This window comes from Lycium ferocissimum, chromosome 2 (genome assembly GCF_029784015.1).
Source record: "Lycium ferocissimum isolate CSIRO_LF1 chromosome 2, AGI_CSIRO_Lferr_CH_V1, whole genome shotgun sequence".
Classification (NCBI taxonomy): domain Eukaryota; kingdom Viridiplantae; phylum Streptophyta; class Magnoliopsida; order Solanales; family Solanaceae; genus Lycium; species Lycium ferocissimum.
In genome coordinates, this window is record NC_081343.1 from 53944383 (window position 1) to 53969865 (window position 25483).

General features: G+C 35.9%; 3 protein-coding genes across 8 annotated transcripts; 2 read left to right on the plus strand and 1 right to left on the minus strand.

Moving 5' to 3' along the window:
* Positions 1-3420: 3420 nt before the first annotated feature.
* LOC132047755 (uncharacterized) lies at positions 3421-5088 on the minus strand. The gene is made up of 2 exons (XM_059438753.1): positions 4070-5088; positions 3421-3733 (listed from the first exon to the last, which is right to left on the minus strand). Exons 1-2 carry the CDS (start codon positions 5086-5088, stop codon positions 3421-3423), a joined length of 1332 nt encoding a protein of 443 aa, XP_059294736.1.
* A 5020-nt stretch (positions 5089-10108) lies between these two features.
* On the plus strand, positions 10109-16771 carry LOC132044765 (auxin response factor 3). Of its 6 annotated transcripts, none has more exons than XM_059435295.1 (12): positions 10109-10394; positions 10464-10781; positions 10948-11004; positions 11407-11589; positions 11715-11799; positions 11892-11982; positions 12057-12221; positions 13038-13157; positions 13266-13341; positions 14591-14753; positions 14900-15828; positions 16446-16771. In XM_059435295.1, exons 2-12 carry the CDS (start codon positions 10482-10484, stop codon positions 16470-16472), a joined length of 2196 nt encoding a protein of 731 aa, XP_059291278.1. In that variant the 5' UTR covers positions 10109-10394; positions 10464-10481; the 3' UTR covers positions 16473-16771. The 6 variants fall into 6 exon arrangements, 2 of the variants coding, with proteins under 2 accessions (XP_059291278.1, XP_059291270.1); XR_009412253.1 differs by having other exon boundaries at positions 10110-10394; positions 14900-16089; XR_009412270.1 differs by having other exon boundaries at positions 10110-10394; positions 14900-16079.
* A 1282-nt stretch (positions 16772-18053) lies between these two features.
* Positions 18054-23591, plus strand: LOC132048197 (MLO-like protein 12). The gene is made up of 14 exons (XM_059439107.1): positions 18054-18382; positions 18719-18776; positions 18865-19019; positions 19116-19232; positions 19757-19817; positions 20320-20408; positions 20498-20572; positions 20682-20770; positions 20878-20927; positions 21468-21508; positions 21616-21789; positions 21903-21938; positions 22829-22957; positions 23064-23591. The coding sequence occupies exons 1-14, from the start codon at positions 18254-18256 to the stop codon at positions 23388-23390; spliced, it is 1530 nt and encodes a 509-aa protein (XP_059295090.1). The 5' UTR covers positions 18054-18253; the 3' UTR covers positions 23391-23591.
* The last annotated feature ends 1892 nt before the right edge of the window (positions 23592-25483 follow it).

Consider the following 25483-nt stretch of genomic DNA (forward strand, 5'->3'; position numbering starts at 1 on the left):
GGTCTATACACCCTTTGAAGCAAGTTAAGGAAATTAGCCAGCTTGATTGACTCAAAAAAGATATTAGGCTTTATCTTTGATCTTTATAATGTTTCATTTGATCTCTCAAAATTTCTTTTAGCTAATGTTTTTATTCATCTAAAAAGAGGAAAGAACGTTAGAACGGATATAATCTAATATTTGCGCACCCCAGTAGTATAATTTTTAAAAGATAAAGTAGTAATTTGACATGGAAATGTCATATCAGAGTTTAAAATTAAAAGTAGTTAATTTAATATATTAGTCATTCCTATGTAGTTTCTTAATTTAGATGAATCTTTGAGAAATGGGCAGTACGGACATCTTTACTGTTTTTCAATAAGGACACGCCATCGTATGGCAGTTCCTTTTAATTTGTGGCGACCACAGTTACCAGAATTTTTAAATAATGGAGAAAAACCATACTTTTTATTTTTTTCTGGGAGGAAATCTATTCTAAAAAATACATAGAAGTACGTATATTTCTTGCTTAGTCTTTTTCCCCTCTGTTTCTTTCTTTGGCTTAGATAAGTAGTAAACCATTACAATTCATTTGCAGTTAACTAAAGTTAAAGTAAAGCATCAATGTGGTGGGAAGGATCAATTTATATTTAATTAGAGATTTCGGGTTAAACCTTAGATTAATGAATGCTTTAATAGGAACTCTTCTCCTTTTCACGAGTCCTTACGGGGTACAAATTCAAATTAGTCGAGAGTCAACTTCAAAGTAGATATCGACACCAAATGAGAAGAAAAAAAAAAAGAAGTAAAATATCATTTACTTTTAGGCTTTAGGTACTTATATTTACGCTTGTGGAGGAATACGAGGATTTTTGTGTGTGATGACTGATGAGCACATTGAAACTCTTGAAAGTAGCAATAAAAGAAGAACTGTTCTTTTCTATAAGACCCCATAATTTCTTTCTATTTCTCTTGGCTTCATTTAACAAAGTACACTTTCTTGAAACAGGGTGCACCTTTACTCGTTTTATTAAAGTACTAAGTATATTTGGATTATTTAACAAGCAATTTAGATGGTGCATAAGTAATGATTTGCATTCTCATAGTAAAAATCATCAACTTCTACTAAAGTTAGAGAAAGCAAGTGAATTCGAAAAGAGAAAACACTTAAATAGACCATTACCACAAGCGACAAAGTTAAACAGCATTATCAAAAAATTGGTCAAGGGCAACATAATGATAAGATTAAGATAAGATTTACGCTAAAAAATGATTAGTGTAACAAAATGATGGCACCAGCATTTGCCATTTCATTTGGTTGATTTCCAAAATGGCACACGTGAGCCCTACCCTTGCATTCTTTTTCATAATTTATCTGTGGTAAAAGGAGATCAACTTTTGCCTACCATGATGATTTCTTCCTGTATATTTTTGTTTTTTGCTAGGTCGGCGTATGTTTAGATTCTCATATTAATGTAATTCATTGTTAGATCGTTCACCTTGAACCGTTGTACCTGTCAACTGAGCCGGCTTGGTCCAGAAACTAAAAGTGAGGAGCCCTTTCGAAAGTAAAGAGTTGTATAAGGTATTAAAACAAGTTCACATAGTATGTGTGGTTTTGGTTTCGATGGTGTGGCAAACCTCAAGAGAGAAATTTGTGAGGGATGTTTGGTCAAAGCAGATAATATATATATATGTCATGAGCTTATATCGTGAAAAGTATGATATCCGAGCTGACACTCCCCTCAGTGTAATGGTGGAGCAAACATAATGAGGACACTAAGTACATAAAGGGGGGAGGGGGTGATGTGACGAGGACGAGTTAAAGAGGGATTGCCATGCTTTTAGATTGACAAGATTCTAAAGAATGATGCACAAGACATCTTAGACAACGCCCACATCGGAATGTGGAGCCATCAAAATAGGCTTGACCTATGAGGCTAGTCCCTGGATGGGTGAGGCTGGGTTAAGAATTTTCAACTTACTTTACACCGAGGCTATTAAGCCCAGGTCAGTTAGCCATCCGGTCTCATGAGGCTGGGTTGGGTTGGTCCTTGAGGCAAAAAAAGTTAATTAATTTTAACACAAAAAGTATAAAAGGAAAAGAAAATGACGAAAAACTAAGGGAAAAAAATCACAAGTGAGCGTTATAACAAAAATAGTTGTTCTCCTGGAATTAGATTTTCTCTGTTTGAAGACTTCAAACTAGGAATATTAGTTATCATTTGTTTGGCTAAGCTACTGTGAAGCTAAAAGTTTGTTTTTTTAAAGTGTTTGTTTTAAAGAATGGAGGTGTTTGACCAAGATTTTACAAAAAAAATAAAGTGCTTTTGAGTAGTAGAAAATAAACAGATATTGAAAGTTTGGTAAAACACGCTGTTAGTTCACAAGACTTTGACTTTAGGACTCTTATTAACCCCACAAGTGCTTTTTATTTCGAAGCCTCGATGCTTTTGACCAAGTTTGGAAGATTTTAAAGAATGGATGAATTAGGTCTCGGACTGCGGCCTTCTTTTCTGCTTAACCAGATGACAATTTAGATCCAAGCTCAGCTTGTGAGTTGTCACCTCTGGTGCAACAGCTGTCATGTCTAAATGGGACCAAGCAAAGCAATCATCGTTAGTTTTAAGGAATTCAATGAATTTTTCCCTGAGCTCGGAGGTTAACCCCGTGCCCAAGTATACCTTCCTCTCCGATAGATGTACAAATAGTATGACTTGTTCCAGCTCATCGATCGTGGACTTAGTAGCATCCGAATCATCGGGTTCCACAAAGGATCTCGGGACCCTATAATCGGTCTCATCGTCTGCAGCGTACTCCTCCCGATCTTCCGGGGCCATCGGGATCGGGGCCTGTGATTGCTATTTATCGTCTTTTCCCTCGGTCGGCTTCTCATCCTTCTGTACCAGAGCCTTAGAGGTCGAAGCTACTTCCTCGATCACGAACATTTCTTTTGCTGCTTACCACAGACCTCTTAATTCCCTCTAGGGTCGGGGAATTTTAGCACTTGATATATAGTTGAGGGTAATGCCCTCATGTTATGTATCCACGGTCTTCCAAACAAGGCGTTGTACCCTATGTCTCATTCGATCACTTAGAACTTAGATTGTTGTGTGGTTCCAGACGTGTTGACTAGCAGACTGATTTCACCCTTCGTCGTTTCACATGCCATGTTGAACCCCTTAAGTAGTCAGACTGCTGGAACAATCTGGTCTAATAATCCCAGCTACTCAACGACTCTCCATCGAATGATATTAGCCGAGCTACCTGGATCAAATAACACACATCTAATTCGAAATTTATTGACTAGTACAGATATTACCAGTGCATCGTTGTGAGGCTGAACGATGCCTTCTATGTCCTCGTCGCAGAACGAGATGAAACCCTCGGGATCATAACTCCGAATTCGCTTTTCTCTTGTGATGGAGGCTTTGGTGCACTTCAATATCGGTCCCTGGGAATGTCCACTCCCCCAATGACCATGTTGAGCACATGTTCAGGTTCTTCTTGTTTGACCTGCTTGTTGGCATCTTTGTTTTTGAAATGAGTCTTAGCTGGTGCACTTGGGAATTCTCGAAGATATCCCAAATTAAACAACCGAGCGACTTCCTCCCTTAGTTGCCGACAATCCTCTGTTCTGTGCCCGTGAGTGCCATGGAACTTGCAAATCAAGCTTTTATCTCTTCGCTCTGGGTCAGACTGGAGAAGCTTGGCCAACTTGTCTCTCCAATGCGACCGAGAGCTGCTGTTATGCCTGCTACATCCACATTGAAAGAGTATTCTGATATTCTCGGGGCATCTTTATTTCCCGATGGTTTGTCGGACCCATTCTTATTCATTAGTCGTCGATTACTCGGACCACGGTCGTTCCTTTTATTGATTCTATTAAAGTTGTAATCGCATCCGTTTCCTCTTCGATCGGGTGGATAAGGTTGATACGTATCACGAGATTGTCTTGATTCTCGATCTGTCGCCCTCCTCGATAGATCATTTTCTTTGTCCGGACGTAACGATTTCGATGCTTTACTCAGAAATTGATCGTCTTTGACCGATTTTTGATATCATTGTGTGTACATCGGCCCGAAAGAACTCTCGGTACTCTACCAAATTTTGCTTCAATTCTAGAGATGTGATCGAGCTTCTTGGGTTGAGTCTCTGAGTAAATGCTTGAACGGCCCAATCATCTTGGACTGATGGTAGATCCATACGTTCCATTTGAAATCGGGCCACAAACTCTCGGAGGGTCTCGTTCTCTTGCTTTTTGACATTGAACAGGTTCGATTTCCTCGTTTCCACCTTTATGGCTCCAGCATGAGCTTTGACAAAGGCATCTGCATGCATAGCAAACGAATCAATAGAATGTTCGGGTAAATTGTGATACCATACCATTGCTCCCTTTGATAGGGTCTCCCCGAATTTCTTGAGTAGTACTGACTCTATCTCGTCCTTTGCGAGGTCGTTGCCTTTAATGGCGCATGTGTACGTGGTCACATGCTCGTTCGGGTCAGTGGTCCTGTTGTATTTGGGAATATCAGGCATTCGGAATCTCTTCGAGATCGGCTTCGGTGCAGCGCTTGGGGGGAAAGGCATCTGAACAAATTTCTCGGAATCCGGTCCCTTCAATATCGGGGGTGCTCCGAGAATTTGATCGACCCTCGAATTATAAGTTTTCACTTTCTTATCATTTGCCTCTACCCACTTTGTCAGTTCTTCGAGCATTCTCATCAGTTCAGCAGTTTGCCCGGGTCCGTTCCCGTTGTTCTCAGCAATGGTCCTTTCCTCCCTCGGGGCGATTTTCTCGGTCTGTTCGGACTGAACAACGTTGGGTGCTCGATTCTGGTTTTGCAATTGTGCTATAACCGCTTGTTGGGCCTGCAATTGTGCCATATCCATCTCCAATTGATTCCTGAGTTGTTGAAATGTGGCCCCGTTGCCCTCATCTGCATGAGCGTCACGCACCGATGATCGGTCGGTGTTCACATTGTTTTGAGAGTGAGGATAGGCTCTATTTGGATCAACTGGGGGCACGTTATTGTTAGGTACCCCGTTGTCGTTTTCCTCGTGGTGGCTTGATTCAGTATGAAAGTTAACGGAGTGAGAGTCTGACATGTTGAATGGTCCTGAAATCAAACTTCAAAGAGCAAGCGTAAAATAACGTGCGTTATTGAAATTCGTATAAAACCACCACTATTATTCTAGGCCCCATAGTGGGCGCCAAACTGTTTACCCTTAAAATTGGATATTAATTAAACTTGTACGCGGTTCAAAGGATATGCGGTCAATTTAATACGAATGATTATAGAGCAATAAATAAATAATGTAAAGGCGAATAAGAACAATCAAACCACGATAAAACAACGATGGATCCTTAGAAGTGACCGACCTGTTGGCTCGGGTCTTCAGAACCGGGCTCGTGTTTCAGTGGTCAATCAATGAACAATTGTAGAACACTTAGAACCAAATTGTATTGCTTAGTATGCTTGTGTGTGAAAAGAATCCCCTCAAAATAAAAGGGGTCCTCCTCTTTATATAGTAGAGGAGTCCTAACCCTAGTACAAGTCTAAATAAGGTACAAAATCTTCAGTTACTGATGAGCGAAATCGGCGCCGCCATATCTCGCTGATAGTGGATTTTCCGGACTCTCGTTTATCACTATTAACCGCCTCTTGTCCTATCTCGGTATCCAATTCCAACCGAGTTCAGTAACTCGGGCTCAGCTATGCTCGATCTTGTTACGATCCCTCGTTTGATTTTGACCCCGATTGGGGCTCGTCCGAGCCAGTAACGACCATCGTAATCTTAAGTTTCTCGACGGGAAATCGAGGGCAACCTTGCCCTCGATTTGGTCCGTATACAAAAATAAACAGATATTGAAAGTTTGGTAAAACACGCTGTTAGTTCAGCACTTTGACTTTAGGACTCTTATTAACCCCACAAGTGCTTTTTATTTCGAAGCCTTGATGCGTACAACCAATGCAATTATAAGAAAGGATAAAGACTAATTAATATCGTGTTAACACTGATCAAATTTGTAAGAAGTACTTAAATTGGACTAGTAATATACATTGACGTGTAAATCATATTCATTAGTCAATATTATGATGAGTTAAAAAATGCTACGTTCTCTCTTTACGCAATTTTCTTTTACTGACCTCTTACACATTTGGTAAATGTAGTAAATGTATACACATTAAAAATACTGAAGTTGAGGTAATTTTTCAACATTGCAGTGTAACTAAGAATCTTTAGGGGAAAATATTACTATAATATTGCAGTATAACTAGGAAGCTTTAGAGGAAAATGTGACTGCTTTAACTATTCGAAAGAAAAGTTAATTAAATATATGTAGTTTTTAAATTTTATTATTTAATCTTTAATAACTAAAAGCAAATAATGAACCGTATTAATATTTAACATTTAAATGTTTTTTCTTCTTAAAAAGTTATCTCATAGAAATTTCATACAAAATAAAATTTACAGGACTAATCCACGAGCCAGCCTGCTGCCCGTTCAGGATTGGATTGGGACTAACATTTTGAAGGCCTTTCTAATGAAGGGCTAGGCTATTGAATTGAACTCGGTCGTCGTCCCGTTTTGACCCGCCTATCGGAATACGAGAAGAAAGTGATAAATCTTTTAAGGAATAAATCAGTGAGATGTGTTGAACAAAGAGGACAATATGTGTCATGCGTTTGAGTCATGACAAAAAAGATGAGTTAAATTCATTCAATGTTTAGTTGTGAGTATTAGCTAAACTAGAATAAAATTATATCAAATCATGAGATTATACAACTCATATAGAAGGTGAAATTATATATTATTATAATCATGATTATAATCTTGGAATAACCTGATTTGAATTAAATGACCTCTTGAGGGGTCGCTGGGTTTGTGGAATAATTTCGTATTTGATTGATTTTTTAATTCTGAAATTAGCAGTCCTAGGATTTATTACACCACTACTAGGGATAATCTACCATAGTTGTGATATCATTTTTATTCAACTTCAATGCAGGATAATAATCTCAAAATTACTAATTTCGGGATAAAACATCAAAAAGACCAAGATGTCTTTCTCCTTAAGTCCTATAAAATTTTAAGATTAAAATTTCTATTTCTAATCTTATAAAAATATCTATCAATAGAAGTATGCCGACTGAATAATTCTACTATTATTTAATTTATAGAAGTATTATAATTCCGTCATTACAATTGAGCTTTTACAAGACATATGCACTTGAGATGGTAATTACAAGTATAAGTAGAGTAACTTCTAAATTTTTTGAGTAATTTGAACAGCAACGTCAACGCGCGCGGTAGAGAAAATTATCCAGAAATAGGATAGAACCGGAACTACAACCCTTTTTGTCCGAGTTAGTATTATCCTTCTCTCAGGCGTACTAAAGCCAAACAGCAATTTGCTGGCTGTGGCCCCCCTATAAGCTACTATATGTGTTGGGTTCTTAGCAATTCAATTCAAAGACCACTGAAAAAAAAGTCATTGCCTTTCATTTTTTTCCCTTCTCTATTACTGCGAGACAACTTTGTCCAGACTAGGACCAAGTTGACACAGCTACCCTTTTGGTATAAGTAATTATCATAATTAGTACTCATAAATGAGGTAGTATCAAATTGGGATTGTCCTTTTTGCCTTATTCTTTTGCCAAATTTAAAATTCATGTGGACCACTTTTATGCTAGGTCCTTTCTACTTACCTATTAAACGCCTCCTTTATTTCTTGGGCAATTTGATGCAGTATTAACTATGTTTGTTAGACCATGCTAATGGTTCATGCAATTTGTTGTGTCACTATTTAGTATAGAAATAATTAGTTCAATAAGAACTTTCAAACCATTCACTTTGATTGCCTTTTTAGCTTTTGTTTGACCCTTTTTGAGTAAATGTTTCATTTTCATTATTAGATTTGTTGTTTGAGCAAGGCAATTAGTGATAAGAAAACTTTGAACGAAAAGAGGAAAAAGAAGTTGGTGTATTTGTTGTATTGCGCATGAGAGCACTTGGTTCATGCACCAAAATAATAACTTAATGTCATATATTTTTTATATAACCTGTATAACTTCACTGTGTATGGTTGACATGTATTGTTTATATTAATTTATTACTTAATCATGATAAATTGATATATTTAGTGCATGCACTTCTTTCGAATAATTGCATTATTCCAATACCCTATTCTCCACTTTCTGCATTGCCATATTTCATTAACTTTCACTACTAGAGAACGTGGAATTAGCTACAGATTTGTCGGTAATCCGCAGCTAATTCGTCGTTAAATTGTTCCTAGCTAATTGAATTTTCTTAAAGCTATCGCTAATCCATAGCTAAAAGGGATTAGCGTGGATTTTTGATGTTTAGCTACAAAATTTTGTGCGTCGCTAATTTCCTGTTTTCAAGTAGTGTACATAACTCAATCAAGCGTAAAAAAAATGATCTAACGAATAATTACTTAAAAGAAAAATAATATCATCCATTAAAAACCCTTATATAACCATACGAGTTAAGTGAAGAGATCATCAAGAACTCAGTGATCTCTTAAGTTTGCTTTTTAATTATCAATCTAATGTTTAACATATTGTCTGTAAAAGTTAGAAATAACAACTGTAATTAATGCACTATTAAAATTGAGAGTTTAGACACACACATTTCATTCACACCTACCATAGAGGCCACCCCCCAATTTGTGCTTGAGACATGTTAGCCATTATAGCTCACAACAAAATAAGTAAGCTAGGAGTACTATACACCCACTAATTAATTTTGTAGTAACCAAACTAGGGTCGACAAGTTGTTTATTGAATGGACTCGAAATACTAATTAATTCCTTCAGCAAAGTTTACAATTTAGACAACGACAAATTGACAACTATAATAGCGATTCTCCTAACTTGCAACTTTATAAGCCTAACACATGTACTTTTATTTAAGTCCCTTATAATTAACAAAATATTATAGTAGGTGATTTCTACCCACCACAAGTATAGATCTTTTTTACTTTTAATTTTAGTTTTGCAAAGTTTTTTAAATTAATGTAATGGTGTATGCATGATTTTTCATTGACGGTGTTAATATTTGAAAAAAATTAATAAAATGAATACTTCATAATAGCAAGTAGTGCCAATTTTTTAAATATTTATACCCAATACGTTCATTTTACTTATTATCTTAGCTTTACATAGTAAAATATTTAGACGAAGCTAGCGATGTCCGTGATACCACTTGGGACAAGGTATATCCACCCCTGACGATCCCACTTTTTAAATCTTTTGCAAGCCAATATTATTTATCTCATATTATTTTGTTAAGAAGATTTTTATACTTTTACAATTTAAAAATGATTGAATATTATAGGCAGCTTGTCCGCCGTACATTTAATTCAAGATGTATAGACACAGACAACGTTTAACTCTTTATTACAAAAAGTAGTTCAGTAGGTGCAATCATACTTTACATGTACTGCAGTAAAATCTCAAATCTGCTTCGAGCAGATTATTGACCAACATAAAAGTTAAGAACTTCATCGGCATGCATTTTCATCATATTGAAAAACATACTTTTTTGTGTTTTGTTTTAAAAAAAACATACTTATAGTTTAATACGAGATGCACGTCGAACAATGAACATTCTGCTTAGGAAGTTGCTAAGTATTGAAGAAATAACTCATTCTATTTGTCTTCATGAATCACACAATAAAATATGGTCCTATGGAACTAAAGTACCTTAAAATCAACAAAGAAAAAACTCTATAAAAAAAGCACCAAAATTATTGCATTCTTTTAGTTAAAACCAAAAAAGAAATGAATAAAATATTATTGTGTCTGGAAATCTAGAGTCAATAATTTTGAACCAAGAAAATTAAAATAATGTTAAAAGGGACATGGTAGAGATTTGTTGATTAACAAGGGGACACAATAGACATCCCCCGAAAATACAGGGAGTCTTTTATACATTCCTCTCATCATTTTTGTACTATTCCTTTAACCCCACCACCCCCTTCAGAGTGACCAGTCACTATCTCTATGTTTATTATATACATACATACATACAAATGTATACGTACAAATCATACTGTATCTAGAGGCTGTACATACATTTGGATATATCTAATTATAGAGAGTGATACTATTACAACCCCCTATACCCAGCGGTTGCAGCGCTGCTCTTTTGCAGCTGCTGCAATTTTGCAGGTTCATCTATACGTACAGCTTTTCTGTATCTATATATATTTATACACTTGGATATATACTTAGTGTGAGACACTCGCATAAAGTGTGATTTGATATATGTAGAAAGAAAAAAGCATTTCACTTTTTAGAGAGAGAGACCAAAGAGATAGAAAGAGAAAAGAGAGTCATCTTCTTTATGCAATGCGGTGAGTGCGCAGTTGAACTAGCAAAAAGCTACTTTAATTACTCTGTTTATATATATTTATATAGGAGTTTTGAGACTAATTTCTGTAATCTTATTAGGGTTTAATTAAAGACGATGTTTGATCTAAACACTGTGGATAACGATGACGTGGCGCCGGTGTCATTGGATTCACCGGCGGCGACGTCCTCGGCGGCTTCTGATTTGACGTCGACAACTCCGGTGGCTTCGGCGTCGGCGTCGGTGTGTATGGAGCTGTGGCATGCGTGTGCTGGACCGTTGATTTCGTTACCGAAGAAAGGAAGTGCTGTTGTGTACTTACCACAAGGTCACTTGGAACATCTCTCTGAGTATCCGTCCGTAGCATATAACCTCCCTGCTCACGTTTTCTGTCGCGTTGTTGATGTCAAGTTACAGGTTAGTATACTTTTCCTCTGCTTAGTGTAAATATCGTTGAAATTTTGGGACAGATTGGTAGAAATATTTGGTTGTGTGATTTTTCTGGTGAGTGTTAATTGTAGAAGATTGTGAATGTTTGTTTAGTTACCTGGCATTTGGTTGTGATGTGTGTGTTTGATTACAGGCGGATGCGGCGACTGATGAGGTTTATGCACAAGTCTCACTGGTTCCAGACAATCAGGTATTATGTGCTTCCATTGTTTTCTGATTTGAATGTGTTATTCATGCTCTGCTTAAATTTAGTTCCTTTAGGGAAAAAATTGGTTACTACAAGCATTGTGAGGGTAATTTTACTCTGTTTATAGCATTGCTATTTGATAGCCAAAATTGAAGATTTAGCTAAGCAGAAAAAAAAAAAAAAAAGAATTGAGGTAAATATGAATATGTGGTTTTTGGCTAGGAAGGTGGTAGGAGTATTATTTGACTTATGTCACTCTTCTTTAGAGTTTAGGTGGATGCGAGTTCTTGTTAATGAAGTAAGGATTTATTGATATATGAATAGTGTTAAACATGAATAAAATTGTGCTGAAACTCTTGTTTCGTTGATTTCATTGAGTTCATTGTAGTATTTTGATCTCATTAGCAGATTGAGCAGAAATGGAGGGATGGAGACATTGATGCAGATACTGAAGAGGAGGAAATAGAAGGTGCTGGAAAATCAATAACACCACACATGTTCTGCAAGACTCTCACTGCTTCGGATACCAGCACTCATGGTGGTTTTTCTGTCCCTCGCCGGGCGGCAGAAGATTGCTTTCCTCCCTTGGTAAAGCTTTCTTTAAGCTAAGCTAACTTCAATTGTAAATAGTAGATGAGAGTGTTGTGATGTAGTTGTGTGAGTTTATACCATTTGGATATCTGACTTACAGGAGCACATTGTTATTACTGCAGGATTACAGACAACAGAGGCCCTCACAGGAGCTGGTAGCCAAAGATCTGCATGGTATAGAGTGGAAATTTCGGCATATCTATCGGGGTACAGAAAACTTATATGCTTTGGATACATATCGATCGACAAAATGTTAGGGCTGGGTGGATGCTTAATGACCTGACTTATTCAAATTGCAGGTCAGCCACGACGGCATCTGCTCACTACTGGATGGAGTGCATTTGTAAACAAGAAGAAGCTTGTCTCTGGTGATGCTGTGCTTTTCTTGAGGTGTGGAATGTTAAATCTGGGAATAAGTTCTGTGTTATGTTGTTTTCTTTCTCATGTTTCCATTATTTGTGTAGGACTGGTGATGGAGAGCTTAGGCTAGGAGTGAGACGAGCTGCCCAAGCCAAAACATGTTCAAATTATCTGGCTCCCTATAGCCAGCTGTTGAATGTCACTGGTATTGTAGATGCGGCTAATGCCATATCTAGCAGAAATGCCTTCAACATTTCTTATAACCCAAGGTAATCAATCTCTGAAAAAAGATCCTGCAATGTTATTCCAATACTATCTTATTTCAGAAGTTATATTAATTCTCGGTATGCATGTGATGACTTCCTTTCAGCTGCTTGTGTAAATAAGTAGTTACTGCAAAATCGAAGCTTGATTTTCAAATGTTGAACAACTGACTGGAATTGAGTTAAAGCGCTGCATGTGGATCTGTTTAATGAGGCATTTTTTTAATTTTTTTTTATTGGTTTCTTCTCTTCAAAGATTTCCTCTTTTACTCGTCTTCCCTCTACTTTTCCTTTCGTACCATGAATATTTCTTTGTTTAGTGAGCTAGAGTGCAGCTAGTGAGCAACGCATTTCTAGGTTTTCATCCGGAAACAAATGAGTTGAGGGTAATAGTAGAGTGTATCATATACGGACTCAATGTTGTATGATGAAAAAGCTGTACTGCTATCACTTAGCTGGGGGGGCTGGGAGTTTGTCTGCTGCATTTGTGTCCACTTGGTTCTGCTCGTTTACATCTGTATCAATGAAAGTTTCTGTAAATTTAAATCAGTGTCTTAGTTGGCCGATTTACAAAAGATTTCTGTTAACACAACACTAAAGATTGAGCCGTTTATACCTGTCAAAAAAGATTGACCTATTTAATGCTGTAGTTTTGAGTACTGTAAAGCAGACACAGCACTCAATTTAAATAGTAGATTGTTTTGATTTCTGAATAAAGTATGTTTACTTTGGTCTATTTTGTAAATGATTATTTTCTATCCTAGAATCTACTTGTCTGTCCCTGTCTATTTACGCTTAGAACCTGTGAATCTTTTTATTCAGGGGTAGCACATCTGACTTCATTGTACCTTACCACAAATTTTCAAAGACTCTTGCACATCCCTTTTCAGCTGGAATGAGGTTTAAGATGCGTGTTGAAACAGAAGAGGCAGCTGAGCAAAGGTTAGTCTATGCTTTAATTCTTTTTATGTGCGCTTGGATAAGGAGGAGGTTGATTACACTTTCAGTGTTCAAAACATGGTATTTCAGTATCTGTTCGATATGTATCAGGTTCACCGGACTTGTTGTAGGAGTCAGCGATGTAGATCCAGTTCGATGGCCTGGTTCGAAATGGAGGTGCCTATTGGTATGCTACATGTCATGCACTTCTTGTATTCTGATGGCATAATGCTTAACCTAGATACTCCACTTAACAATGGTTAATTAATCGAAATTATAGGAGGAAGTTCTTTCCTCACTTAGGTTAAAAGGTCGTAGGTGTGGGGGCTGATACTCTGTTTGGCACACCATGCCTCCATTGTAACGAATAGGCACCCTGCACATGTAACCTAGTATCTGCTTATTCACATATCGATAAAGCTATAAATAGAAACAAAAATAGTCCGCATACGTGGTTCTTTGAACTGTATCAGGAAAAGGGAAAAAATTGTATTCTAGGCTGCCCTGGTTAAGAACATTCAGTGTAAAGGAAAAATAATATCCCAAAAGGCAACATCTGCAGTTCATTCTTTAATTTGATGACGTGCTTATCTTATTGTTAATTTTTCTGCCGACTCTAGGATCTTTTTATTAATTTTTTTGGGGATATATCAAGAACGGTGTCAAAAGTATGTAGACAGTACCTGAATGGCTCAATCCTTGTCATTTATTGTGTTATCACAGTAATTTTCTCTTTACACCTAAAGAATAAATGAAACAGCTGACACCATCTTGGTATATGATCAATGAATACTTTCATTTATCGCAGTCATAATAATTATAATAAATGAAGGAAAGGTCTTTTATATAACTCTGGTATTTGCTGTGAATGTCTGGAGATTAGACATGTTAATTGACATAGCTTCCAAAATTGTGTAATATTTTCACTAGCGTTTGCAACTCTTTTCAACATAATTATTCTCTTGCCATATAAAGGGTTTGGTGGAATGATAACAAATAAGTCAGAAAGGTTTCTGGAGCTGCCACGCTTATTATATATTCGTGCAAACAGTAAAACACAAAATATCTGTTGATTTTTAGAGTTTTCATTTTCTTTTGGTAATATAATTACAACTACGGGAAGTTCATGCAGAAGTATCTCAACATTGGAAATTACTTCTGATAGTGCTTTTAGTACTATGTTTTTGAACACTTCTAAGTAAATTCATGTTAAATTATGGAGGTTCCTTTGCATGTGTATATTTCTCCCCTGGGAATGCAATGTGACAGTTTGTTCTAGCTCTCATCGTCCTTCTTAAGTTGGCTAATGAAACATCCATAGTGTTGAATTAGTTGGACATTTTAAACTGTGGTTAAAATGTGCTTGCTTCTTTTTCTCATGTTTCTGGAAATATTGTTGATTGCTCACTAAATGTCTAACTGAATGGTTATTTCAGGTCAGATGGGATGATCTTGATGTTTCTAGACATAATAGGGTTTCTCCATGGGAGATTGAGCCATCTGGTTCAGCTCCTGTATCCAGCAGCTTGGTGATGCCTTCTGCAAAGAGGACCAGGGTTGGCTTTCCAATTTCAAAGGCAGATTTTCCAATTCCTAGAGGTTTCCCTCTCTTTCTCTCTCGCATACACACGCAAACACAACAAATATGCATGTAGAGACGCACAACCACATCTCATTCTCACTTGAATCTAGGAGTATGATGCTTCCGAATGGTAATAAGTAGTCTTTACCCTTACTTCTTACAGATGGAATTGCAGTATCAGACTTTGGGGAATCTTCTAGGTTCCAGAAGGTCTTGCAAGGTCAAGAAATTTTGGGGATGCATGCTCCTTATGGTGGACTTGATGCTCAGAGTCCTCGTCCAGGGGGGTTAAGATGCTTTCCTGGTTTTCCTAGTTCTGGGACATCTAGAATGGGAAACAGCATTAGACCCCTGCTTTGTGACAATGACAAGTCCCATGAAAGCATTGGCTTTAGTGAATCTCTTCGATTTAATAAGGTCTTGCAAGGTCAAGAAATTTTTTCAAACCCTCCTTACGGGAAAGGTCCAGCTGGTAGCCAGATGCATGAGAAAAGTAGAAGTGGTATTTTCGTCGGTATTCAGGTTCCAAGCCATGGAAACAGGTGGTCCGCTCCAAATCAGGGTAATCGCACTCACTACAATCCAAGTACTCTTGTCCCAGCATCATCACCAGCTTCTGTACTCACTTTTCAGCATCCAAGCGCTCCAGCTTCAAAGTTCCAGGGTATGTTCAATCATAAACATGGGAGGCTTGAGACTGGCACCCGGGCTTCTTTAGATATGTCTGAGAGCTGTAGTAGGCAGCTCGCATCTGGCTCACATACTGAGGACATCAGTAGGAAGGAAGGTACTCAAGAAATCAGTTCTTTTGGTTTCTTAAAGGAGCAAAAGCAAACAGGAATTTCATATCTTTCTCTTGGGACACAGTCGTCATTCAATGGCAATCAGAATTTAGTATCCATGTGTAAAACCAGTTGCAGGATCTTTGGATTCCCCTTGACCGACAGTAAACTAACTGCAACTAGAGCGGAGAATCCCGCTGAAGATGTATATTCACATGGTCTAGAAACGACATTTCTCCCTTCCAATGATGGAAAGTTGCAGCCAGGGCCACCATTGATGACTAATGTTGCGGGAACAAATTTTACTAAAGTAAATGACCTCTATGCAGCAAGAGATGTGCTTCTTGATATTGCTCTGTAGCATGTGTTTGTTGTGATGTCGTGCTAGCATATGTAGACTGAAGAATGTGTGCGCATCATTATTGATTCTTAGAGTTTAGTTGGCCTGTAATCTTTTGGCCACACGTAAGCATTTAGTTACCAGTAGAAGGCTTATCCAGAGATGTGAATTGAGAGTTTTTGTTGCAAGGAAAACAATGAAGATTGATATTGTTGAGGAAAGTATGTGCTTGTAAGTGTTTGCACTACATATTTTGCTGTCTGCTTTCATAGGTTAACTTGCATACTATCATGAAAGTTTCAATAAAGAATAAACTTTGTCAAATGGGGGAGCATAGCCTTAGATGGTCTGAAGTTAAATCAAAGTTTACTCTAGAAATTCCACAGGATTATCAACTGTTTAATGATATTCTGTTCAGATATTTTCTCAGTTACTTGGTGCAATGTACCAAGACCTAGTTTGGTTTGTCCCAGGGCTGTGGCCTTGTTGTTTTCCAGTACTCTTCAGCAATCATTTGGTTCAGTTCCTTTATTTCGCTTTTGATAACATAGTATGAACATGATTTTTTGGCTGGTTCCACTTTGCAGGAACATTTGGCGTGTATGTTCCTGTGATGTTGATGTACTATGATGTAACAATTGGAGGGTGTGTTGCTGCATCAAGATGTCTGTCTGTATGATAATTGCACTCTGCTTGAAATTACCTAGTGGTGTTTCTTTTAGGTTTGAGATAACTTTTGTATTTATATCTTTACCTTCTCTAGCTTTGCTGTGAACTAACACAAGCTCGTATGAAGATGGAAAGCTTGTTGTAGCAGTTCTTGTTTCAGAACACAATATTTTAATTTTTAAGGAATTGTGTATAGTCCTGTAATTCAACAGGCTGAATATGGTTTCCTATTTGTTTATTTGTTTATCTTGCATTCCTAAATTGTCGTTTCTGGATTATCATTCTCTTTGGATGTCCTTCTCTACTGTCCATACTTTTGAAAACAAATAAATCCCACAGAATATAAGTCTTAAGCTGAAGGATATTTTTGAAGATTTTGTTAGAGTAAATGCTCCCTCCTCGATCAATTTTCAGTGTCTGGAATTCTTCTTATAGTTTAACTCCGTGCTCCAACACGTCCATCATGGTAGTTTGTGCATTGCCTTTCTTGCTTGTTAGATTGATGGTTACATAGAGCTGGGAGATAGTACATTCCTAATCTTTCATCTGAACTTTGATACGTAAATTTCGTGTGGCACAAAATATCTGACCACAGACGGCCTAGTTTCAGCGAGCTCTTCCTTCATGACTGATCATTAATTGAGATTTGCTATTATGGAAACAGTTGAAGATTATCAGCTTTTTCTTTCATGATTTCTTATTTCCATTTTTGTTTTGATGAATTAAAGCTCCTTTAATTAAATGTTTTCGTTCACACACTTAATTCAATCTAATAGGCTAACATCAACTTGAAACCAGAGACAAATAATCAACAATGTATTCATTATTGGATCAGTTATCACAATTCACAGACGAATAATTTTCAAAGAACAAAGTCTGTTTACTTACATTGCATCTGTGATGTCCTTCTAAAGCTTAAACGTAGAGATCAATTATAGGTGAAGAACTTAATATCATCATTCTAAGCATGTTACTATTACCTACTTATTGTGTTTGTTTAGTACAAAACGAGATTTCCTCTTGGGATCCCATAAAAGGCCATCAAAAGTTGACAAGTCGGTATTCTTTAATCTTTGCTAGAAGGCCACTGTCAAGTAAATTTAGCCTCGTGATGTGCACGTCCATGTTACAGAAAACGAGACCAAGAATATTTTAGTAGTTATTGATGCAAATTGCAGAAATAGTTGTCTTGGAGAATAGTACCTCAAGCTGTTCAAGGAGTACTTAACAGTTATGTTAGTTAGAAAAGGGCTTGGAATAAAGTTTATGAGTTGTTAACTCCCCAGTAAAGTTTATTAGTAAGTTTAGTATTTACACATTGAGCTAGTTGATAGTTATCAATTAGCACTTTTGGTCCATAGGAGTTAGTTATGCTATTTTGTCTTTTAGTGAGCAGAGAAGAGATATATGCTGTAATCCTTTATTGTTTCTGATATTGAAGAATTCTACAGCTTCGCCCTAGTTTTCTTTTCTTAGTAGCTTCCTATTTTTTCTTGTTTTCTTCAGTAAACTCTTTGAATTGGCTTTCGTAGAGATTTGGCTTACATCTTTTGACCAACCTAACTTTTTTTCAACTATGGCTATAATAATACAGAGAAATCCTGACTCTTCTCTCCATATCTTTTAATTTTATATATATGTGCATTTCAACTTAGTCCAGTCTTTGTCCTTCTCTCTTTCATTAATTCCTAAACAAAGAGATTTACCTTGGGAAGATCAGACAGATATGGCAAGTTCAAACAGCAGTAGTGCCATAACTTTGGAGACAACACCAACATGGGCAGTTGCTGTTGTGTGTTTCATTTTGATTACTATTTCCATTCTTATTGAACATGCCCTTCATGCCTTAGCTAAGGTATGTCTTACTAGCTATGGCTATATCCATTGCAAATACAATAAATTCGGTCTGCCCTTTACGAAGCAAAAAATAATAGGGCAGCTCGGTGTGCTAAGCTTTCATTATGCATGTAAGGACCGGACCACATTAGTCTATTGTACATAGTCTTACCCGGTATTTCTGTAAGAGTCTGTTTTCACGTCTTGAATTTGTGACCTTCTAGTCACACGACAACAACTCTTACTATATTGCCATTTAGGAAACAGCAACAACAATTACTAACTTGCAATGCTGAATTTATAATCCATATTGCTTCTATGTTTGATTCATTTGGTTACGCATTCATTCCTGTAGTACTTCAACAAGAAGAGGAGGAAGTCTTTGATTCAAGCTATAGACAACGTCAAATCAGGTAATTAATAAGAACATCTGAATGAATATATTATTGGTTTTAGCTAGAATTGTTGCTTGACTTTGTACGTAAACACTGGTGTTTGAAGAGTTGATGCTTTTGGGATTCATCTCCTTGTTGCTGACTGTTCTCCAAAAGCCTATTGCCAAAATTTGTATCCCTAAAGGTGCTGCTGATACTTTTCTTCCTTGCCAAAGCTTGACAATTGATGATGAGCAGGAGGAACCAAAATGTGAACAACAGGTATTTTTTTCGGTAAAAGGAAACAGACAGATTCTATATAAGTAGATAGATTTTAGTTGCAAGTGAAATTTTAATGTGTCAGAATCTTATGTTCAGGGAAAGAAATCTTTGATGTCTGAAGCAGGTGTCCAGCAGCTCCAGCTCTTAATATTTGCTCTGGCTTTCTTCCATATTCTTTCTTGTTTCCTCACCTTCAGTCTTGGAACGCTTAAGGTAATTAGTTAACCTCTTGAATCTTTGACAGCTTCTTTTGTTCTTCTTAAAATAGTAAGTACTATTAATTTCCTGATTAGTGTTTCATTATGACCACAATTATTTGATTACATGATTTGCTCGTTTCACCACTTGTCACTAGATGATTACTCAGGCGATCATTCAAATATTGGAAAGTCACTTTGTTATTGCATAAAGTGACTTTGTAGGTCAATATATATTAATAATAAAGTGACTTTTTTTTTTTGGTTTAGAAAATGAAGAAACATAACTTTATTATACAATTTCCACTAATTGGATGATCATTTGAGCGATCAACTTCAAATATCTTTCAAACCAAGACAACAAAGTACGGAAATTGAAATAGAAGTCTTCTGTGAACATTATTATTTCTAGAACTTCTTATTATGTTTTCCCTCTTCTAGGAAATTTCCCAACTATATAGATAAGGCTTAGCTAGAATTGGACATATGTATGTTTAATCATGTTATTATTCCTTAATACTGTTTTTGGTAAATGGTCAGATGAGAAGATGGAAACTTTGGGAGGCGGAAACAAGAACCTTAGATTATCAATTTTCATATGGTAAGCTGTTACATAATTCATGTCGCGTCTTTCATTAGTACCTAAAAGTCTATATTCTGTGGGGACATTAATTTCTAGTCTCAATTATACACATCATCGTATGATCAATTATTATGTCCCATGGTAGGCTTAATAAGAAAAACGTTTCACGAAATATCTATAACTGTTAAACCAAAGGATTGAAGTTAGGTACTCGAATACTTTCTTAATTTTATTATTATTATCAAAGTACTTTAATCCGTTATAGTATCTAATTTTATTTCAGATTATTAGTAACAGTGGTATCTGCTTGAGGTAATATTGTCCGAAACATCCAAAACTCAAAAAACACATATTCAATAACATTACCTATCAAACAACGTAACAACAATTTTTTATTGACAGTTTGCAATATCTTTCATTTGAGTCAAACTATTCCTCATAATAATTTACTTATACTTTAATTATTATGGTGTAAGAGGGTTTAGTTTTAATTACTTTCGTGTCTAAATTAATGCTTTAGATCCAAGGAGGTTTCAACTAATTCATCAAACGTCATTCGGGAAGCGGCATCTCAAATTTTGGAGTGAACACCAGTTTCTGCGTTTGCCAGTAAGTCATGATTAAATCAAGTTTTTCAAAATTCTCGAACCAATTACGAAAATTAATTCTAATATAGTATCACCTTTTGTGCTAGCTAGGTTTGTTTCTTAAGGCAGTTTTTTGGATCAGTATATAAAGTAGACTACTTTACTCTCCGGCATGGATTCATAATGGTAAGAATCTTAAAATCTTTGAAATTTAAAGTTACACATTAATGAATTATAATTTTTTTAAATTAATATTGTGATCAGGGCACATACTTACTCCTCTTTATTTTATTAGGCACATTTTGCTGAAGGAACAGAGTTTGATTTCCAGAAGTATATAAGAAGAGCTTTAGATAAAGATTTTAAAGTGGTGGTGGGAATTAGGTAACCATATGTATTAAGTGGAATAGTGCATTTATTCATACCATTTGATTTAAACTTAAGGCGTATGACTTCTGATAATATAATTTTGCTCTTCTTTGTTCATGCAGCCCGTGGATTTGGACATTCTCAGTACTCTTCATATTCTTCAATGCATATGGTAACAGTTGTTGAACTACATTATATATGTTTGATTCTTGTAGACTCATACTGCATAATCGATCGACTAACAAAATTTTATTTTGTCGATTATCCTATATTACGATAACGTAGAAACTAGAAACAGAAATGATTAAATTAAAGTTTTTTAAGCTAACATAAATAGCATGTGATTTCTTCTTATTTGCCTAAGCCTTGGGTGGAAGATATACGCAATACTTTTGCTGGTAGGAGATAGGAAGTATCCAATGAAACAACCGAGTTCCGCGCAAGCTGGCCGAACCGTCATAACTCATAAGAAAATATAGTTCAACATTCTTATGTTAATTCTGAACGGAGTACAAAATAATACACTTGGGTTACGGGGTAGGGTGGGTGGGGGCGTGGGTGGGCTGTGTTAATTGGAGTATCTATTTAACTTATATAGAATTGTCCTTCCCTTTTTCACATCACCATATAATAATCCGAATGCAAACAATAACATCTATCAACTCACGTGACGAAATTGTCAGCAAATTTATTCGTTTGTTTATTTTTGCAGTGTTCCACAGCACCTATTGGCTTCCTTTCATTCCTTTAGTGGTAAGAAAATTTAATTCACAGAAAAACAGAAAAGGCCTATAATTTAAAATGATGAATAACTAGAGGAAGTTCGCCAACAAAACACCTTTTTCTTTGAAACATAACAGATGTTGCTGCTGGTAGGAACAAAGCTACAGGGCATTATCACAAAAATGTGCTTAGACAGCAATTATAAGTCAAGTGTTGTTAGAGGAAACTTAATGGCTAGACCTGATGATCAACTCTTTTGGTTTGGGAAACCCAAATTGCTTCTCCATCTCATGCACTTCATCCTCTTTCAGGTACTTTGTTTTATCCTTCTTTTTTATTTTTTAGTTGTCATAACTTTTCTGCTTCAATAGAAATCTTAAAACTTATTCATCCTCAATCTGTTGTTTTTTGGGGAAAACTGCAGAACTCGTTTCAGTTGGCATTCTTTACATGGACCACGGTATGCTCCTTGAATCATTTGAATGATTTATAGCAGAATTGTTAGATTTTTTAATACTATCTCATGACAAATTTTTTACTCCCTTTTTTCCCATTTCAAGTGTCTTTTTAATGTTTTTAAAATACATCCATTAAGAAAACATTAAGTACAAGGTAGAATTACACTTACCAGGTTACCTCATTTATATCTTATTGAGAAGTGTCGATACTATTTAAAAATGTGTTTAATTAATTACTTTTTACCCTTTTAATAGCAAGCGTAAAATTGGAAGAAGTTAATCAATTCTGTCTTGATTTTTCATAACGAGATTATTTTGATAATACTTTTTAAAGCTAAAAACACTTAAAATAAAATGAATAGAGTAATTTTCACTAGTTCGCTACATGTCCTCTTATGCACTGGAATTATTTTCCATTGCAACCTTTTTAATTTTGTATGAGGTGTGTTAGTCATGAGTCTCGAAATCAGAAGAAAGTGATACCCTTAAATAGAGTACTGAATATATATATAGATGGATAACAACCTTTATAGGTTTGATGTGAGACATTATATTATGTATAATTAATACTCTAACACGTGTAACAAGGATTCATACAATGAATAATGAAGATCGAACTTATGAGAGACAGTATATTAGATCAAAGCTCGAGAGAAATAGTTTGAATATGTATCCAACAAAAAATTTGAAGGCACTAAACTTTAAAATATAATACACCTAGTGTGAGACATTATATTTCTTTAACAGTAATCATTAACCAATGAAGCTCCTTTACAATCAGATTCCACGATTTCGAACCACAATACAGCTGAAATTTCTCTATTTTTTCCCCTTTGGGATTCTTAATTAAGAACATCTTAACTAATTTGTTTTTGGTTGTTATTTTGACCAGTACAAATATGGGCTAAATTCTTGCTTCCACCGAAAAACAGTAGACATTGCCACAAGGCTTGTCATGGGAGTGTTGGTTTATTTCCTCTGTGGATATGTCACATTACCTTTATATGCTCTCGTCACTCAGGTTCGCACACCAATAAACTAATCCCCTCTATTACTAAATTTTAATATTAATTCAAGCTAAAATTCGATTTAATTGTATATACTTTCTTTTTTTCTTTTGCCAACAGATGGGAACCAAAATAAAAAATAGTGTTTTGACTGATGGAATGATAAGAGGGCTAAGAAGATGGCAAGCAAAAGCAAAGAAGAAGTTGGCTATAAGGAACAATTACTTGACACAACATTCTTTGGATGTTTCTCCATCATTGTTTGGTAGTCCTGATAATTCATTGTCTTTAGATATTTCACCATCTTTTAGAACTTCTCTGGATGGTTCCGCATTAACCGAAACTGTAAATGATGAAGACATTGTAGCTGAGAGACAACTTCAGCAGCACAGAAAGCTAGGATCTTTTAATGGTTTTCAGTCAAGTAAATTTAGCGAACAACACTAGATTATTGGTATTTTTTCGAGAGATGGAGATAGGCGAACTTAGGATCTACAGTCAATGTGTTCAGAAGACTGGTTTTATTACTTGTATGCATTTTTAATTTGAAATGTAGTTCTTTCAGGGCATTACATTTGAAAATTATCGAGGAAGATGAAAATTTAGATATGTGAGGTTAAACAAGGGTATAGATTTCACTTTTTAGTCGTAAAATAGTTATTGTGATGAAAAAAAAAAAAAGGTAGTAAAATAGTTATTGTAATGTAGTTCTACAGTGAAATTTCAAAATATTATCTTGAAGTTTCATCTATAAATTTTGAAACTCCATGACAATAGTTATTTTTCAGTTACTCAGCCGAAAATGACTAGCCCACACTATTATATATGCGTCATTGTTTTGTTGGGTGCGTTGGTTGGTAGTCCGATCGAACGTGGAGTGACACCCATAGTATAAGCCATAAGGAATGTGGATATAGCCTACATGGAGACTAAAATGGGCCTCCATTTTCATTTTCCTAAAGTGGTCCAAGATCGTCATGTTGAACGGTTGGTTTTTCGTTTATCTTTTTCACTTTTCATATTTTTAGTATTTTTCTCGTTTGGAATTTGGAAAACTAACTTTGAATGCAATGGAATATAATCTATATATATTATAATTGCAGGACAAAGGACCGCTTACGTGTCACTCTCTAAATCCAGGAAACTCATTTATCTTTTCCCTCAACTAGTGAATTTGCCGCGCTTCGCGCAGTTATAGTGATTTCATTAAATTTATGATTTTTTTTTCTAATGTTCAATTTTCTAGAATAATTAAGATAGGTTGTTTCACCCATTTTTTTTTTTACCTTCTCATTCTCTTATATCGTGTTTGGTTTCACAAAGTGAAGAGAAATTTAACGGAGGAAAATTTCATTGATTAATTTTCTTTACATAAAATATCTATAATTAACCAAAAATTGCAATAAAGGTTAGATATGTTCTCATTTTAGTCTAATTTTAAGTAATATAAAAAATCATATAGTTAGATACGTTTTCACCAGGAACATAGTATCTATTCATGTAACTGTATGTTATTTGATCGAAACTTATTTAAAACTTATCTAAAGCAAGTTTTGATCCTAAGATCCCTTACTTTTAAGGTTTGAACCTTTTTTGTTTGATTAATGCTTCATTAGCACATTTTAATTAATTGAGATTTGTTTGGGAGAGGATAGTAATTGTGATTTGTTTGGGAGAGGATAGCTTATGAGTTGATTTTGGCATGTTACTTGTCCACTGGAAGACAATATGGTGATATTCTCATAATAAGTCATTGGTCCCTTCAAGTTATAAGGTGCATAATTTTTTATTTTATTTAAATTTAAAAATTCTAAAACTTATTTTGTTGGCAAGAGAAACCAAAATGCTTTTTTCCGAAATCAAAACAAAACATTCCAAATGAAAAAAATAACTTGCCATTGTTGATGTCACGCCTCGAACCATGGCCTGGGCGTAACATGGCACTCGGTGCCTTACTGCATGTGACCGAGAGAACCACATGGCTTGCTGAATCATTATGAGGCATAACATGAGCGGAATATAACGTGAATGCATGATGAGCCTTTATAAAATACAATAAGTCATAATACTTAATCAAAAATACTTGTTTAAACATGAGTGCGGAAATAACATGAATGAGCCAAAATGGCTATACGACTTCGAAAGTGTGACATGACATAACTGACTTGTCTAGTCTATGAAACCTCTAACATAAGTCTGAACATGGAAAACATAATCGCTGGGACAAGGCCCCCAGTATGCCTTAGATGCACAGCTAATCATAAAATAAAGAGTTGACTAAACCCCGAATGAGATGGGGCTCACCAATAAGCTAATACGAATGCTGTCCTACTGAGCAAATGCGTCGTCCGTAAATCGACGGTGAGATACGGCCCCCCGGCAATAAAGGGGACGTCGCACATTGAATGTACGGTATGTAAAGCAACCGAAAGAAATAACATGGGACATGGAATAACATGATAAGAGCGGCGAAAACCGGGATACATGAACATGAGCATAGTACATGATATATGATATATATATATAGCATGGGTACATAT